General features: G+C 44.1%; 1 protein-coding gene across 1 annotated transcript in view; it reads right to left on the bottom strand.

Moving 5' to 3' along the window:
- SDK1 (sidekick cell adhesion molecule 1) overlaps positions 1-16,933 on the bottom strand; it is a 391,467-nt gene that overhangs the window by 49,045 nt on the left and 325,489 nt on the right. Inside the window, exons 31-35 of the mRNA XM_066198540.1 lie at positions 13,118-13,319; positions 11,199-11,302; positions 9,072-9,142; positions 3,914-4,049; positions 1,872-1,931 (exon numbers count right to left, since the gene is read on the bottom strand). Of these exons, the coding sequence (XP_066054637.1) occupies positions 1,872-1,931; positions 3,914-4,049; positions 9,072-9,142; positions 11,199-11,302; positions 13,118-13,319 (573 nt within the window). The remainder of the gene's footprint in view (positions 1-1,871; positions 1,932-3,913; positions 4,050-9,071; positions 9,143-11,198; positions 11,303-13,117; positions 13,320-16,933) is intronic.

Raw genomic sequence — 16,933 nt, 5'->3', positions numbered from 1 at the left:
TGTCTACTTCAATCCTTTTCGAATTCACACATCACTACAGTAATTGCATCATTTTGAAAGACATTTGTGATGAAATGGCAGGATTTCCCAGTGTTCCCTCACAGTGTCGCTCCAGTAAGAGGAATAATGATTTCTCTTGGAATATACCCATTACTTATGGATAACTAACTGGAGGAACATCTCTAGGTCATTCTTTAGTACAGAAAATGGCAGGATTTGGCTTTGAATGTCACCATCACGTCTCATTTTGATCTGCACTGGTAGGAAAGAGTCTGCCTAGCCTTTGCCTAATCCCTGGAATGCTCATTTTGGGGGGAGCATTTGGCAGCTGCCCTGCTCTAGAACAGCTGCAGCAGGGAGAGCTGCAGTGGGGGATTTGGAGTCTTATTCCAGGTACTCCACAGGGATCTTCTCCTCCACCGTGACCACAGCCCAACCATCAATCACAACGAAAAAGGAGAATTTGAAGGCTGGACTCCATTTGGCCACCAGGCAACAAAATTTCTTTGCTGACACAGAGAAACCACTCTGACAGACGAGGCGGGAGAGCGAGAGAAGCGTGAAAAAATCTAAAACCCCTCAATTGTTTGTGGGTAATTAACAGATGCAACGAGGGTGGAGCAGAATCACATCAACGTCATTAGGGGAGGCAGCGCCTGAGCAGTTTCAGATTTTGCATTTTCAGGATGAAAGAATCAATCCCAACTGATATATTTATCATCTACAATACTTAACAGGGAAATTAGAGTAAGAGAGCAATCAATAATATAAATTGCCCTATTTAAATGAGCATTGAATTAAGACACGCATGGCCAGAGGTCCAAATTTCTCCCTTTGCCAATAATTTTCCCTGCTATCTATGAATCAGAGTTCCCTTAACTCGGGGGCTGACAGTATGCCATTGGTTTGGTAAGGTTCAAAAAGCCTAATTAGGCAACTTTGTCTAATTTCAGTGTCACAGAACTATTTAAAAGTGTTGTGCTCCAATATCTGACTGCGAGTTCAGCATCATTCCCCAGTCTCAGGCATACTGTAAATTATATCTAATATAGCCCCAATTTTTTGAATGTGACATCATTAAATTTGGATGGACTGCAAAAGATGGAGCAAGCAAATCAGAAATAACAGTGCTGAGTTCACAAACAATCAATAGTAAGATACACACATTTAGTACTGGGCAGCTTGCACAGGGAAACTTTATTTTCTGCCATGAGAAGTCACAGGGGAGATTTTAGTGTTAACTAGATGTGGAAGAAAATGGAACACGAGAGTTCATGCATGCAACTTTCAGTGGGGATCGGGCTTCATTTTTTCTTTTTTTTTTAGCCCATCACAATCTGTGACTCAAAAGCCTTGGGCAAAACCTATCTAGTGAACCATCATCACCACAAAGCAACTTGCCTTTTAACTCTGTCGAATGTTATTTTATTCATTTCCAATTGAGAACACCTCTGGAGATGCACATAAATTCATTGGGCCCTTTCTAAATTGGCCTTGTACTCCATGGAATGCCCGAGCATTGAAATGCTTGAATCATAGGACTAATGATGTGATACAGCTAAACTCAGATGGACTGCAAAATATGTACCGAGTGAATCAAAATTCATTGAGCATCAGCGATATTGGGTTGTTACAATCAGCAATGTTTTACCTTCCCAGCAGCCACATTTTTACAACAGCTACCTACTTGCATCATCAATGTCTCTGGGTGTAGGGGAAGCAAAGGCTTAAAGAAAAAGGAACTGGAGAAAGCCAGAGTCATTAATATGTGTTGATTTCTGCTGGATCCATGGAGGAGAGCCACAGGAGTTTGCCCACGGTATATTTTGAACCATTACAAAGAGTCTCAACTGAAGGCAATGCGCACTTACGTGTTAATTCATACGTCGTTAATGCAGAGCTGCTGTTCACTGTCTTGAAGCTGCTTTGGGCTATTCAGGGTAAGCAAAGCAGAAAGCTTGTTACAGTGCAAGGAAATAGTCATTGCAAATGATGTACAGCAGAGACAGAGGCAAATGAGGCAGCACACCCATACACAGTTCAAGCTTTAGGAATATACCTTGAAGGGCAATAAAATCACATCACTCTCTGGTAACACATCAGGAACATCTCGCCCACATGGGGCTGTTTCATTTCCTCCTCAAACAGAGGAACTCACAAATACACAACACAAAGAGGTTCTGGCTTTTAGATTAAATAGAACAAATGAGTAGAAATGAAATGATTTCTAGGGGCAAAGGCTCTCAGTGGTGCATTACATCCTGATTTCTCGAGATGCAAAATTCAAAACCTGAAGAGCTGCAGAGACCTGGGCTGGAACTTGGACTGCAAAGAGAACATTAGAGCAGGGCAGGACCTGTTTCTTTAAGAGTGAGTTTGATTTCCCACAGTTTCACTTAAAGAATTCAATATTCCTGCTGTGAGTGAATTGTAATAATATGCTAAGCTGTGCAAAACTGTGGGTCAGTGAGGAACAGAGGTGTTCTAAGGTGAGAATTATGAGAAAGAGGGAAGTTTATCCTCAAATACATTTGTCTCCACCCCTTGCTCTCTCTGTCTCTTGACTCCCTGGAGAGGTATAACTCATTTTTTTCTCCTTTACGGTGATTAGGATCGTTGCTGCAGGGCCAGACAAGAGGAGGGAAAAGGCAAAACTGGTTGGTTTCACAGGCTCCCCATCTTGTGAGAGCATCCAATTTCATTAGTTCATAATGTATACTGTCAGTGATTCAGGTTTTGTCGGAGAAAAACCCTTCTGCATTCCTACACCTAGGAGAGCTTTACATCTCTGTCCTGGTTCAAGCTGCTCAGTCTGAGAAGTCTCATTAGCTCTGACCCACGTAAGTGAGGTCAGGATTAGGTGCTTACTTTATATTTAAAGCACCCACTTATCCGCACCCTCATTAAAATTCACTCTTGCTTTTGTAGAAATCCCTTCTGTGGGTTCAGGAAAGCGTGGCAGATGATGTAAGATGTTAAAATAGTCTCACTGAACCCTATTCTGCTGCTCTTGGAGTATTATCTTATTCTGAGTATTCCAGTGACATCAAAGAGGACAAAAGCTGGTCCCTCCATGAGCACATCTCATTGCTGGACTTTATTTCTCAAGCTACCGAGTGTTCACATGTCTGCCTCACATCATCTTATTCTGGCTATTCTTCCCTCTGATTTCCTTTCTAGCCTTTATCTAAAAAGCCTTTTCATTTTTTTTTCTATTATTCCTCTCCCTCTCCACCTTCTTTCCATGTGAGCCATAAATCCCAGTGACTAACATGGAAAGCAGGCACCTAAAAATTCTTGCTCTTCTTTGCTATTTTCTTCTAAAATATGGACAAGCGCTTTGAAATTATAAAAATTCTATTTTAAAACTCTCCTCAGCTGTTTTCCTCATGCTGTAAAAAGAAAAACAAAATGTCAATTAAAAAAACTATTGAAAAGAACAGCAAGAAAGGAAAAAGTTGCCAGCTGAGGAAAATGAAGTGTCTCTCATTTGAAGGCAGAACAAAGTGTGCCAGGGTAATTATGAGGTGGAGGTAGTGGGAAGCAGGAAATCAGATGGTACGTGGGGGACAGACCATCAATTCCAGCACGCTGGCAGAGATCAGCACAGACCATTACAATGCTGATCACACCAAAGTCACTCGCATTTTTCAGCATCTTCAGGGTGATTGTGTAAAACCTGAATAATTCTCAGCACTCTTAGACTTCCATTTTTATTTCCATGGGGCAAGAGGGGGTGCAGTGCCTGGTGTAAAGACAGATTACTGTGGGCCTGATATTTCTGGGTCTGAGAAATTTTTCCTTGGGAAAAAGTTAACAGCTGCTAGCAGGCTAAAATCTCTCAGACCCAAAAATATCAGGCCCACAGATTAACATTGTGGGATATTTGAAGGCCCAAAAACCACAGGCTTACGTGTGAGCTCTGCTCTTAGAGCTGAGGGGTTCTGGATGTTTTTGGATTCTGTCCCAGGCCCGGCGTCGTAATCCAGCTCCCGGTAGTAGATGCGGTATCCCAGCAGGAGCCCGTTCAAACTCTCCACCTTGGGGGGCTGAAAAAAACATCCAGGGGAAGAACAGGCTCGTTAGGATGTGCATGGCAACAGACATCCATCACCAGGGGCAGTGGCTCTGCGCTCTGGTGGAAACAGACATTAATAATGCGCAGGGCTGAAGGTGGTGTGGCTCGAAAAGCACAAGTTAGAGGCAACCTTGAGGATTTTTCTCAGCTGTGGCCATTGCAAAAGGCTCTTGACTGAAAAATCCACACCACTGATGACTTGGGAAGGCTGACCTGAAACTGAGACTGGACAGAGCTAGAGGATAAAGTAGGTATTTGTTGAAAGGCCTCCAGGGTCTGCCTTGGGCAGGACAGAGCCTGACCAGGGCTACACCCAAGGTGGACTAAGAATGGTCACAAAATGGATGAATGGTCACGAGATCTTACATTTTAATAAGTTTTGGTCCATTTGCATATTGGGGTTTAATTGTCCAATTACAGCTTCAGGCTGTGAGGTCCCATCCTTCTTGTTCCCCCCTTCAGTCCACCTTTGTTTGTGCTGTTGGGCCTGAAAGTTGTCCTTGGTCTTCAGCAGGAAAAGGATTTGTTTTGTCTCCCTACTCTGTGAAGAGAGCTGACTGACACTTAATATGAGGCCCAGAACTGCACCCCTAGGCAGCACAGAGTCTGAAAAACATGAAAGCTAAAACTTAAGGCATCACCATGAACCAAACTCCTTTCCTTCTTGGCCCACAGAAACCTGGGTGTGATGAAAAGTATAAATGAGCACAGCCTGGAAATGCAGGTTCCACCAACACTGGAACAGCCAAACATTGTTTCACTGCTTCCAAAAGGAAATAAATTATTTTGTCACAGACAGAATTTCTTTCTTTCCCCTGGGGACTGATCACAGGAAATTCTTCATTTGGCATTATTTTACTGAAAGACTGATGAGCAAATAAAAAGGAATAATAAAAATTGTTCTGACTTTGATTAGGAAGACAAAACTAGGTTTAATAACAACCTCGTACAGGCATTTAAAGAGAAGTTAGAGCGTGATTGGCTCTGGTACGGGCACAGAGGAAAACCAAGAGCTCTTCCAAAACAGCTCAGAGCAGTTTGGCACATGCAGCTATGGGATGGCTCAAATAGGAGTTTTTTTCCTTCTGAATCATGTTGAGAGATGCTCAAAGAAAAAATGCCTCAGTGAGGCTTCTCCAGCAGCCCCTCACATCCTCCTTCAGCTACAGATACACAGCTGGCACACTGAAAAGGAGATTTGTGTCTGGGTGGCTTGCTTAAGTAGAGACAAGCAAAGGGATTCCTCACATTTTGGAAAAAAAAAAATTACTTTCCTGAGTCTAATGCAGGCTAAGAACTGCAGAGAAGAGATGCCTTGAGCCATTTATCTTCTAAAGATTCTTTAACTGAAATTTAAGGGGCTGAAAGTGTAAATGAATAGGATTTTAATGATGATCTTGCCTTTAATCCAGAAAGATCCCTACCAGCCTTGAGAACTTTTCTAAGGAAAAGCATTTTGTAAAAATTAACTGCAGGTGAGAAACACTGTCACAATAGAAGGTAGTGACCCATGTAATTTTAATGAAGAAAGTAAGGACATTCTTGATAGAAAATAGGAAGATCTTTGGTAATAACCTGGCGTTCTGCTTTCAGAAATGACATGAATTTTCCATTACTCCATTACAATAGCAAAAGGCGGGAGAGGACTGTCCTGTCTCAGTGCCACGGACCTTGCTTTTGGGTGAAGGCTGAAGGAATTAAGTAGAAAGACTGCAGTTTATGGAAACCAAAAAAGAAAATGACATGAACCAGAGTATAAGGAAACTACACAGACACCAGGAAAAGGAGCAGAACCTGCTCTAGCAAAAAGCTGCTTTCTTTTGCAGCTGTCCTGCACAGAGCCTGCTGAAAGCAACCCAAACCCTCTCAAGATTTCACTTGCTCTACCTGGTTGGAGATCTCTTATTCAGCATTGTTTTGTGCTCATCATCGTGCTCCATCCTCTGGCAAAGTTCTGCCCACCTTTCACTGTTATTTGGCATCTGCCAAACGTCTCCCACACGCTAGAGAACAATGCTGTGGGTACAGGGCTGTGAGAGACCTCGAGGATCATCATGGCTGGGACCTCCCCACTGCAGCACCCCCCCTGCTGAAAGCTGCTTTCCCAGACAGTACAACCTCCACCAGAAATCCAGCAGAAATCTTGTTATTCTTCCCAGGATTGTTGTTGGGAAGCTGTTCTCAGCCTTGCCACTCAGGCGGTTTAGAAACCTTCATTTAATTTCTAATCTAAATAATTCATAGCCAGTTTCTAACCATTTGTTCCTGTGCTAACACTGCCTTTTGGGTTAAATTGTTCTTCTCCCTGTGGGGTGTTTACTCCTGTGATGTATTTTAGAAAGGGCAATCATATTCCCTCTACGACTGCATTTTACAAGGCAAATAAATCAAGCTCTTGTACAACAGCCTTTCCCAGTCTGAGGCTGAGAGCCCCTTGTCCAAGGAACTAAGAAAATGGACCAAATGAAGTGCCAGGTTTCTCCAGAGCTGCCCCACGATGTCACTGCTCATGGACCAGCTGAAACACTGTCCTGTGCAAGAAGATGAGATGGGGTTACTGGAAATTATCAGTATCTCTCTCCTGATGTTTTCTTTTTCTTTTCCAATCTTTTGACTTTCTGTTTTCTGCTTTACACTGAAGTAACTTTAGCCCTGATGGTGCCCTTACGGAGAAGGGCTCCACAGCACAGCAGTGTCCTCGCCTACCTATGACTTTTCCTATTTTAATTACTAATAAACTTTTTTTAGATTTGGGGGAAGAAAAAAGTTGAAGTGGAATATCCTGCAGAACTCTAAAATGAAAACCCTGCTGAAGCTGAGGAGGAGACTGTGGCTCCCTGCTCTGCCATGTAACTGCCTAACAGGTAAAGCTTAATTTCTCATTGTGGCCCAACACTGATCTTATGAGAGCAAACACTGTTTTATGTTATCATGTGGTTCTCCATTTTTTCCTTCCTTGAGATTTAGGACAGAAAAGCTCAGAAAATAAATAGCTTGCAAACTGTCTCTCTTTTGGCCATGGAAATGATGATTCTTTCCTGGAAAGGGTACTCTGCTAAAAGGTCAGGTCTTCCCTCTCTTATCTGTCTTCTGTGGACAAAACTCTGCTTTTGATGTAATGGATTATTTAGGATTTTCTAGAAGGGCCTGGGGGATCTGCTGAAATAGGTAAAATGGTTATGAGTGGCAGTCCATAATGTTGTACGGAAGTAAGAGAAACGTTTTTGTGCTGTTTAAAGAGAAATAAATAAATAAAGACTGAAATGTAAGTTTGAATAATTGTTATCTCTAAGGTAGAAGCAGAACAGGACATGATCCCGATGTTAAGTGTAACATCCTCCAGAACATTTGAAATAACCCTGCATTATTGATACAACAGACCTCACTGGAAATTACTTATTTTCTTCCCCCTTTAAATTTAAAAATAATGGACTGATTGGACCAAGCAGCTGAAAGCCCAGATAGTGCATCCAGAGTTTGTTTTGTGAATTATTAACACAGCTCAAAGTTAAAAATTTAGCTTTGCTTGGAAATCCACTCTCCCATTTAGCTTGACTGCTGTTTTCAGTTTACATTATTTCTTAGACACTGCTGTGAAACTTCCTCTTAATTGGAGGCTATTGTGGGACTTGAAGATTTTTGTTTATTTGAAAAATATAGTACGGTTGAATTACCAGGACCTATTAATATACATGTGGTAATGACATATAATCGCCCACAACTCCCTTGAGGTGGCTCTGGCACAACAACCCCATTTCACTTTCATGAAATGAAAAGCATCCAATTACCTAAACAACCACCTATTTCACATTAACTACACGCCAGTAATCAGTCAGCTGGGGGAACGTTTATTTCTGAGGTCCAGCGTGCCTCACATCCTCTTTGTCCTCCCTTTCTGTTCTTTTTTCCCCCTTTGCTGGGGGCTCTGGTTGTAGGTGGGGAGGTAGATTTGCAACTCTCCATAATTCCTTTGGTAAAACTGCTCAACGTGTCTCCTATTTGCTCAACATGCTGTAAGCAACGCTGCTGCTCAGGATTATCCTGGGTGAGCTGGGGCCAGGCACCCAGCAGCACAGCCAGGCAGATTTTAAAGTGCTGCTGCACAGCAATAAACACACCCTCATCCATATATTTTTCTTCCAAAAAATGCAAGGAGTCCCATCTGTACTGTAAATGCATATGCACATTTTTCACTGTAATGCAATCTGTCCAAAGTCATCCTTGTCACGTGTGGGGGACATTGTCTGGGGAGCAGAGGCTTTGCAGGATGGGTTATGGATAACGTGCAGCACCCCACTGGGGTCCCTCTATTAATGCCCACTCTGCAAAAAGAAACCACAAGCACTGGGTCACAAAATGTTCCTGCATCTCCCAGGAGGGCAGGATTGAGAGATAAAGGAAGGCAGAGGAAATGCCAATATAAAATGCAGACTTGACACAAATACTTCCTCATCCAATCCAGAGAGACTGTGGAGAGCTCAAACTTCCTTTCTTTGCTCTGAAGAAACTCAAAGTTTCCCTCTCAAAGAGTCAAGAGGGTATGTGGAGCTCCTCAGAGGTATGGATGGGATCTCAGGCAGAGATCTCAGGCTTCTGATCATTCCAGCAGCAGGAGGAGGCTGTGCACCATGTGAGCTTTTGATTACCTGATCCTACCAACACCACGCTCCGTGGAATATTTTCTGTGTAAAGATGCACATCCATGAATTGCAAGAAAGGGCAGGAGAATCTGACAAGCAGCAATCTTGGACATGGCTACAGATACTCCTTTACCTCCCAGTGGGGCACAAAGTAAAAGCATCTGCCAGGAATCTCCATTCATCACTAAAATTTATGCTAGATCAGGCAAATAAGGAAGTAGCTGCAGTCCTTCAATGTTAATACAATACTTCCAGCTCAAGAAAATGTCCCTGGCAATGTACCCTTAAATTCAGCAAGTCAAAGCAGCCAAAAAATTGTTCACAGGAACAACAGAATTTTTCATTTTACCTACCTGCCACTGCACAAGGACAGAGGAAGTCGTGTGGGGAGTTACTAACACAGAGCTGGGTGGTTCATCCGGAACTAAACAAGAGAAAAAGGAAACAAAAGCAGTTACTGCAAGAGGGTGGAAAAGGGGCAGCTTTTCTTTCATTCATCAGGTTCTTTTTCTCCACCGCTGAAGGAAGCCTTCCATCCCAGCTGCTTCGTGGTGGATGTGGAAACCCAGGGAGAAGCCAGGCACTCCTCTTACATCCCTTGCTCTACCTGTGGCCTTGGCAGCTTGAGCACAGTAAGAAAAGCTCAGGGCATAAACCTGGAGGAAGCTGCAGCAGCCAGCTGCTCACAGACCACCAGATGCTCATCTGTAAGGAAGTAAAACCAGCTGTGTGCTGGCTCCAAAGGGTGAGAAAACTGCTCCCAGAATTTTCAGATTTTCTGCCACCTTTGGGGCAAGCCCACCTTGAATTTAGGAGTCTGTGTCACACAGTCACACATTATTCTAGTCAGGACAGCTTGATTTACCACAGGTTAACCCCTTCCTGTGCCCATGGCCTGTGGCACTCCCAGACACTCCACAGCAGCTCGAAGACATGAAGGAAAGGCTTATCAGGAGCTCACAGCTCTCCACAGGGCAATGCTCAAGTGGCAGTACTGGGGTTGCTCAGCAGAATAAATGCTCAGTTTGTTGAGGAGGTGAGAAGCTTTCACAGTTTTTTCCCAGTTGTATTGTGATGAGGCCAAGCACAACTCTGGATCCACTGTAGCTAAATTCAAAGAGAACTTAAAACGAAATTTTAAATTCCAAACCAGTGAGTCAGTGCTGCCTCATTAGCACCAGTTCCAGCCTGCACCGACCCTGTTGCTGCTGCTGTGCAGGAAGGTGGGGAGCCAGGATGCCTTTAAAGGACTGCTTAGCACATTAGTCAGGTATTACATGGCTTCCTGTTCAACTTCCCATGCTCCTGAGCTCTGTCCTCTGCTCTTCTGATTTCCAGGTCACATTCCCTGGCATAATGGCTTCCTATTTTCATCTCTCACTGTCATTTCCAACTCGTCACTCGGTGCTCTGTAGGAAGTAATTCCTAGCACCATATATATATATATATATATATATATATGTATGTATAACCATAGAATTATTTAAGTTGGGAAAGACCTCTAAGACCACCAAGTCCAACCGTTAAGTCATCACTTCCAAGCCCACTGCTAACTCAGGTCCCCAAGTGCCACAGGTACATGGCATTCAAATTCCTTCAGGGATGGGGACTCCAGCACTGCCCTAGGCAGCCTTTGCCAGTGCTTGAGAAACCTTCCAGGGAAGGAATTTCCCCCAATATTCAATCTAAACTCTCCCTGGTACAACCAGTCCATTTCCTTATGTCCTACCGCTTCTTACTTGGGAGAAGAGATTGACCCCCGCCTCGCAGTACCCACACATATATATTTATCCATGGATGTACCCCAGGATTACCCAATTTCCCAGGGTAAAAGCACATCCTGATGCTTTTCCTACTTTGCAGAGCTCCTTCCTCCATTCAAGACATCAGAGCTACTTCTGCATTCAGGCATCGACTTTATACAATCAAGGAATTAGAAGCTGATCTCTAAGGCTAAAAATAAAAGCCTTGTCAATGTCATTCACAGTTTATTAGTCCTGATCTGCAGGATTAAATGCTCATGTTTCCAGGAGCTTCATACTCTTTCTTACTTATACCTCAGCAATTTTGCCATTCTGCAGACTGACGTGGATTGTGAGGGGAAAACAATTGAAGAAACTTCTTCAAATGTATGCAGGGTTCTACATTTATTTTTAATGCTCTCTTGTAAATTATTCAATTTCTGCAAAGATAATGGTTAGTGCAGAGTTTGGAAGCCAATCAAACGAAGTTTAAATCCATTTTGAGGCTCCTGAAAGTATGATTCATTATCAGAGGGCACAGCAGGACACTTAAAGGCTGCCTGTTAATTCAGCCATATCTCATTGCTACCTGTATCAACTTCCTGCGGACAGAACTGCTTTGGCTGTTGGTTTTCACTCCAGTCTCCATGGAGAACACCCTGCAGTGGCTCCAGGAGCCCTGGGGAGCCCCCAACCCTCGGTGATACCCCCAGTGTGCCTCTCCTCCCCGTCCCTTACCATCCTGCAGGGTGGTGACCGCCTCTGTCTCGGCGCTGAAGTCGCTGTCCCCGATGTCGTTGGTGGCCTTCACCCGCAGCTTGTAGGAGGTGAATGGGTTCAAGCTGTGGAATGGGGAAAACAAGGGTCAGGGATGAAATCTCCCTCCCTCATCACAACTTGCCTCCACAGAAAACCTGCCCACTGCCAACCACAGACACTGAACAGTTAGTCTCCTCTCCCCATCACCTCTTCTCTGCAGTCTCCCCCAGCTTCCCAGGTATTCTCTCTGCTGCCATCAATACCTTCCTAGATGTCCCCTGCACTGAGTTCCCAGAAACACTCATGGATTTGTTGCTGAATTGGGCACCAGGAAACAGACCTGAGGCTGCAGCTCACGGAGAGGCCCACGGCTGGGGCTTGCTATCTGAGTTCTGCATGGCTGTGCAGAGCCTGGCTTTCCAGGTGCTTTGCTGAGATATCCTCCAAAGCCATCTGGGTCAGCCCACCCTCCCAGCATGGATGGGGAGGAGGCAGGAGACGTGCCCGGGGTCAGCCAGTGCCCAGCAGGCTCTGGAATTCAAAGTCCCAGCTCCAGACTAATCCCCTGCACCACACCACCACTTGATCAGCGCGTTTCGCTCCTGCTGAATCCCAAATTAATGCCATTACTTGGATTATTTAATAAAGACAGCAACAAAAGGTTCCCCGCAGCTCTTTTATCTATGTGGTGCTTTAAGATATGCAAAGAGTGATTTCCAGCTGACATAACCTTGCAAAGATGATTCTGTCTTGGCTTGGCAGGGGAGGTGAAGGGGAGGCTGCCTTTGGAGTGGCAGGCGGAGGTTTGAAATGCAGAGCTGTAACTTACGGGGGATTTCACTAATTAATTGGTAGTGTCTAACCATCCACTGGCAGATGTAACACTGACTACAAACCCAAGTTGCTTGTAAGGAATGATTAAACATCAAGGATAATGCATTCTGATGGGCAGCACTCTCACATCCGTGACTCTTCTGGACTTCCACAGGAAAGTGCTTTTAGCAAGGGGGAGAAGAAATCTCAGCAGTGCCACCCAATCAGGACAGAATTACTTACCTACAGTAACTTGATTAATGTGAATCATCCTTTAGGATCTTTTGTTTTCAGTCATGCCAATGTCTGGTCTAAGTGACATAGATGGTTTCCTTGTTTTTACAGGTTTTGACTGAAAGGAGACTGGCACACAACCAGTGAGCTGCCACAGCCACCAATGCTTTTAATAACAGACCCGAAAAATCTGTATATGAGTGCTCAGAATACCTGATTCTCCTAAAGCTCATGGCCTTTTAGAAATAATCTGATTTGTGCTGGCTTGTCAACAGAGGAAATGGACAGCAAAACAAGTACCTGTTCGTAGACATTCAATTACTTCTGCTGATGTTACAAGGACTTTAATTACACCAGTATTGCAGAGGATATAATGAAGCCTGAATAACAAAGTTTAAACATTCTGATGCTATCTATAAACTTCAGTATGGAAAATACAGATAAAAATGGTTCTCATTTCATCTGGAAAAGCCTATATAGAGATAATTGCAATGCAGCATTCAGAGTGGATTTTAATGTCAGTCACTACTGAAAGGATTTTTAACTAGTTGTATTTTACAGAGCACTGTGTAGCTACATATGATTTAGCCTGAGTAGTGTTATCTGTGGTTCTGAGCTTCCAGGAAAGGCTTCAAAAACATGCACTGCAGTCCAACTTTAATTAGATTTATTGCATGACCTTCAGCAAATTTCTCAACTGCTGTTCACAACACCACCTCTAAAATGGGAGCAGTGGCCTCACTTAACCTCTCTCCCCCAAAAAGAACATGAAGCTGAGTGATGCTTGTTTTGGTTTCCTAACTAGTGGGAAAGTCTGTGAGTTTCTGTGCTAGCCTGGGATCAGGTGGTACCTTTCAATAGTGCAGGATGTGGCCTCGTGGCTGATGGAGGAGGAGTAGGTTTGCCAGTCTCCGTGCGGCAGCTCCCGCACTTGCACTGTGAAATATCGGATTGGGGAGGATCCATCACTGCCAGGGACCCACGTCAGCACCAGGCTCCGGGAGGACACGTCGCCCTGGGGGGTCATCACCTGCCTGGGAGGGGCTGGTCGCTCTGCAATCAAACCAGAAGTTAGCTGCTTTGGGAGGAAATTCAAAACAACGTAAAATGTGACAGCCCGGTCAGGTTTTCACAGTGGTAAAGCCACAGGGCATTGAATTTTTGGATTTGGCACATGAAGTGTACAACCATCCCATTCCTTAACCTTCTACTGCAAGGAGGAGCAGTAAAACTGATTCTTATCTCCCTGCATCAAAGGTCACCATAGGATATAAACCTTCCTCACAGGGGACCTCAGACCTGGGGGGGTCTTGACCCAGCAGGTTAGAGAAGAATCATCAGGACTGGCAGCCAAGCAAAGCAAGGCAATCTTTAATGAAACTCAGCAGTGCTTCTGGCTGCACTTGCTCTTTTGATAGAATCTGTGTGTGAATTAGCTCACTTTTTCACCTGTTCTTACTCCTTGGTACCAGGAACCCTGTCCTCTCTGTGCTGTGCAGTGTCCTCTTCTCCCAGCTGTGGCGTGAGGAAGAGGAAGGGGTGAGCTGGAACAGGCTGTTGTGTGGCAGAGTCCAAGCACACACAGCTGATGCTGAATTCCTGCACCAGGCAAGGAACCAAGAGGCATCAGCAGCTCCTGGTGCTGCTGCTTCCAAACCGCAGCCTGGAACCAGCACAGAGCTGGGGCTGGAGCCCCTTCCAGAGCTCCCCAACTTTTCCCTTCATACCCACTAACCTTGAACCTGCAAAGTCAAAGCAGCCAGTGCTGAGGGAGATCTCTCCAGAGTAATTACCCTCACACCTCTGGGATGAGCAGGGAATGGCAATGCAGGTGTAAGCATGCCAGCCCCCAACTGTTTCATTACAGATCTCCTTTCCCGTCACCGCGTCTCCGCACTCCATCGATTTCAATAGAGAAACCCTATAGAGTGAGGAATAATTGTTTAATTGTTTATCATGAAGATTATTGATTCTGATTAAAATGTGTGGCATGTAATAAAGCAGAAATTGATTGGAGACACCGCGGTGACTTGCTTTTGAGAAGCAATTCAATTCAACTTCATCAGCACTTGTTTCCATAAACACACCTCTGCCTGCCTGATTCCTCACAGCTCCGTACGGCCAGTGCTTCATTTCCCTGCCATCCCCTGAAACCAGTTCCTGCGTGTTTTGGCATTTCTCTGCAGCCCGCTCTCGCTGACATCAGTGCCCAAAGACTTGTAAGCTATTAGCTGGAGGAAGCCCTGGGTGCCAGCAGCAGCACGACGCAAAAGGTCAGTGCCTTACACTGACAGGCAGAGACAGGGACGCGGGGTTATTCCATGCCAGGGAGGGAGAGCCATGCAGGGATTTTATACATTCTGCTGAAAAGCTCTGCACTTTTGAGCAGGTCAGATCTTGCAGTCAGTCTCCCACGACTGGGTTTCCTTCTGCTGCTAATGGGAGATCTTAAAATCTCCCGTGTTGGAGGATATACTGCCTGACTGTTTGTACAAACCCATTAGTATAAAGGGTTTATTTATGGGAGTTTAGCCACGAGCAAATGCTAAGGTGAGACTGCCAGTGCAGACTCTACCAGGCCACATGACTCCATGGACTACTTTTAATTTCTTGCTACATTTAATTTTTTTTTACTCAGTTCTGCCCTAATCACCGGTGTTGACTGTTCTGAAGTGTAGATTCAAACACTGCAGCAGAGGCTCTGGAGAATACAGCTACAATGTAGCTTGGGATCTATAAATCACAGGTATCATTGCAAAATGTAAAGATTTATACTGGGATTAACCAAGGAATTTACAAGGGCAAGAGTGACCAATTTTGTTAATTTTCAAGAGAATTTTGTGTCTGCCTACCTTGGAATCAAGAACTATGAGGATTTTAAATACATCTTTATTCACAGGAATTAAATATCTTCATTTTAGAATATTTATTATCATGTATACACATTTCAGCTTAATTTCTTGTTAGCAGAATTGCACTGCACTGGAGAAATTTCTTTATCATCCCCTTTATAATTCTTGCTGATGTGGGAAAACACATTGTTGTCCTTACACTTTATATGAGATCAGTAAACTTGTGGTTCCAAAGCACGTAGAGACCCGGCAGAGCTGTCCATCAAAAAGAGAACGGGATCATGTTACACTGTGATTTGGGTACTCAAGATAACCCTAAAGCATTGATAGCAACAAGGGGTCATTGTTCCCACAGTGAGCTGGGAGTTCTGCCTTGAGCTATTGTGCATCCTTGTGCACAGTCTGGGGAATCTCAGCACATTTTATTGAGCAGGAGAGGCTCTGAACTTTGAGAATTCACATTTTTTGGCATGGTGGGGTTTTTTTTTTTTTTGAAGCCTCCACATGTCAGGCTTTGAACCTCCCCTTTGACAACAATCAGACAGGGGTGGGAGAAGCCTTGAGCTGATAAATCTCTTTGATGGACAGTATCTTTAGCAGAGGCACTTCCAATTTCCTAATACATCTCCAAAGGTTCTTTCTCTGAGGACTGCACTGTTATGCACTGGGAAGGCTGCACATGACCTGCAGAGCTTTGCCAAAGGAAATTTTAAACCCAACCAAACAGGCCAGGAGTAGTTGAAAAGCAGCTCGCAGGCTCTTGCTATTGGTAGCTGAACATTAACTTCCTCTCCTCTTTTAAAGAAAAATAATAAGGAAGACATTGTTGGCAAGTACAATGGGAAATCCTTACTCATGCCATAAATGATGTGCAAGGTGTAGAAAAGACTTTAAACAAATTATTCTTATCAGGCACATTTTAGGAATTAAAAGCAAATGTCATTGGTTGCATTACAGTGCATAACTTGGGCAATAACCAAGAGCAGGCTCACAAGCACATGCAGAAGTTCTAACAGCAGTTGAAAGATGTCTGTGGAGGTCTGGCCTGGTGACCTGCTGGAGTGTCCTCCTTTCTGAACTGTGACTTTTATGAGGCATGGGAGTTGTATGGTTCTAGTTTTTGAGGGAGAGTTTGACTTAAAAACTATCAATATCCAGACACCCCCTGACACAAACCCCAGTGGTGCTGGCAGAGTTACCCTGGCTTGTTTTGATTTAGTTCAAGAGACCAGATATATTGTTTGCAGTGGAACATGGCCTATGTGCAAGACTAGGGAAAAACCCACACTCCTGTTCTTCACCAACATATGCACCAGTATATCCTCTTTTAGCTCTGAATTAAAAGAAGAAAAAAATCTTCATGCACAAGTAGAAAATGCAAATCTTTTAACTGAAGCTCTACAGATCAGTTCTAAAACTGGAAGAATGAGCAGTTCCTTGAGCCAAAGCATTAAAAACAAGAAGTGATGCAGAGCAGATCCTGTAATACCTTACATGTCTTTCACATTTTGGTGCATTTGGTATCAAAGCATCTGGTTTCATTTACACACACAGAGAAATGCCACCGTCTAGATTCCCTTCGGAACAGAATTTGTCGGGAGAGTCAGGTTGCAAGCAACCATTTCATGGCTGATGCAAGAAGCAGAAAAAGTCTGGGCAATCCAGATGCAAAGGTTCTGCTCCAGCATGTGGCAGCGAAAGGCCAGAGCAATTACAAACACATTAGGTCAGGGCACAATGGAGGAGCCGTGGAGAAATTCTGCAACACCACTGCCTCTCATTTTGCCTTCCCTAATCAGTATAATTCATCCATCA

This window comes from Chamaea fasciata, unplaced genomic scaffold, assembly GCF_029207755.1.
Source record: "Chamaea fasciata isolate MVZ Bird 193981 ecotype frontalis unplaced genomic scaffold, bChaFas1.0.hap1 SCAF_16, whole genome shotgun sequence".
NCBI lineage: Eukaryota > Metazoa > Chordata > Aves > Passeriformes > Sylviidae > Chamaea > Chamaea fasciata.
Note: the sequence above shows the minus strand (reverse complement) of the source record. Positions and strands in the feature narration are given on the sequence as shown.